General features: G+C 65.8%; 1 protein-coding gene across 1 annotated transcript; it reads left to right on the top strand.

The window, feature by feature from the left end:
* The first annotated feature begins 60 nt into the window (after window positions 1-60).
* On the top strand, window positions 61-1,226 carry CCDC96 (coiled-coil domain containing 96). The gene is made up of 2 exons (XM_007956315.1): window positions 61-68; window positions 113-1,226. The coding sequence occupies exons 1-2, from the start codon at window positions 61-63 to the stop codon at window positions 1,224-1,226; spliced, it is 1,122 nt and encodes a 373-aa protein (XP_007954506.1).
* The last annotated feature ends 366 nt before the right edge of the window (window positions 1,227-1,592 follow it).

The raw sequence follows: 1,592 nt of genomic DNA, 5'->3' as shown, positions 1-1,592 counted from the left end.
GGGAGCAGGCGGCCGAGGCCCCGGCCGCGCCCCGGGTGTCGCCGCCGCCCGCCGACGAGGATGAGGCCGTCCGGGATTTGGAGCTCGAGCGCTGGGAGGAGGACGAGGGCAGCGAGGGCAGCGCGGGCCGCGGCGCGGGGCGCAGCCTGGCGCGGATCGAGGGCGACGGCGAGCTGGGCGAGGAGGCCGAGGAGTGGTCGGAGGAGGTGCGGCGGCAGCAGGAGCAGCAGCTGCGCGCCGAGCTCCTGGAGCAGTACCGCGCGCTGCTGCTAGAGCGCGCCCGCTACCAGCGCTACAACGCGTACCTGCAGCACAAGGTGCACGACTCGCTGCGCAGGAAGCAGGGCCTCGAGGCGGCGGCCGAGGCGGCCGAGAGGGCCGAGCCCGAGGCGCCGGCGAAGGAGCAGGCCTACCTGCGCCACCTGGCTTTGCTGGAGGAGCTGAAGAAGCAGGAGGCCGACGACCTGGCCTGGTACCACCAAGAGCTGGCCCAGCTCAAGCAGCAGTGCCAGGAGAAGGTCGCCCGGGTGGAGAAGGCGTGGCACTCCTTCCAGGCCCTCAAGAAGCAGGTGGTGCTGCAGGCCACGGGCCGCTGCCGGCTGCGCGGCGGGCGCCAGGCCGCCCTGCGCGAGGTGGAGCAGATGCAGGCGCTGGAGGGCCGGAGGGAGGAGGAGATGAGCGCGGTGCGGCTGGAGAACGTGCAGCTGAAGCAGAGCCTGGTGCACCTGGAAACCAGGATGCGGGCCCAGGAGGACCTGACGGAGGGCCTGCTCCTCATCGACTTCGAGCAGCTGAAGATCGAGAACCAGACCTTCAACGAGAAGGTGGAGGAGCGCAAGGAGGAGCTCCTGAAGCTGCACACCAAGGTGACCAGCCACGTGCAGACTCTCACCCACGTGAAGGAGAAGCTGCACTTTGTGCAGACGGAGAACATGGCCAAGAAGTCGCGGCTCCTGGACATGGAGCTGCGCGTGGCCCGGAAACGCGACGTCCTGACCAAGACCAAGCAGGCCCGCGACAGCCTGCGGCTCGACAACATCAGGCTGAACCACAGGTGTGGGCTTCTGGGCAAGGACTCGCTCCTCCTAGACATGGAGCGGAAGGCGGAGCAGACGGAGCTGCTCACCCGGCGCCTGGAGTCCCTGAAGCGCCACCACGCGGGGCTGGCTCTGTCCTGCAAGGGGATGAAGGAGAAGATCAGGGAAGCCAAAGCCTTTCTCCCCTAGTGCTGCGACAGATGCGAGAAGCCGGGGTTAGCCCCCTCCCGTAACTCGGAGTCTCCACTGGTCATCGGTCTTTCAAAGGCTTAGGAGGTTTGGGGCAGGTCACTGCTATGTTCTTACATCATCATTTCTCACCTCCAGATCCATGCTGAGCACAAAATCGAGTAGCCAAGAGTTCTGTATAGGGTTAGGGGAAATGGGTCCAGAACCCAAGCACGGGGTTGGGTTGATCTGTGAGTGCTCACAGGAAGATGCCAGAAGCCCTGCTCTCTGGAAGCAGTCCATCCTCCCCGTGGCCCAGCATGAAGGAGCACTTCTTCCACAGGAAGAAGGGTGTGCAAGCTCATGAAAGAGGTGGGGACCCCCCCC

Source organism: Orycteropus afer, unplaced genomic scaffold (assembly GCF_000298275.1).
Source record: "Orycteropus afer afer isolate SDZICR_OR568_19922 unplaced genomic scaffold, OryAfe1.0 scaffold00605, whole genome shotgun sequence".
NCBI lineage: Eukaryota > Metazoa > Chordata > Mammalia > Tubulidentata > Orycteropodidae > Orycteropus > Orycteropus afer.
Note: the sequence above shows the minus strand (reverse complement) of the source record. Positions and strands in the feature narration are given on the sequence as shown.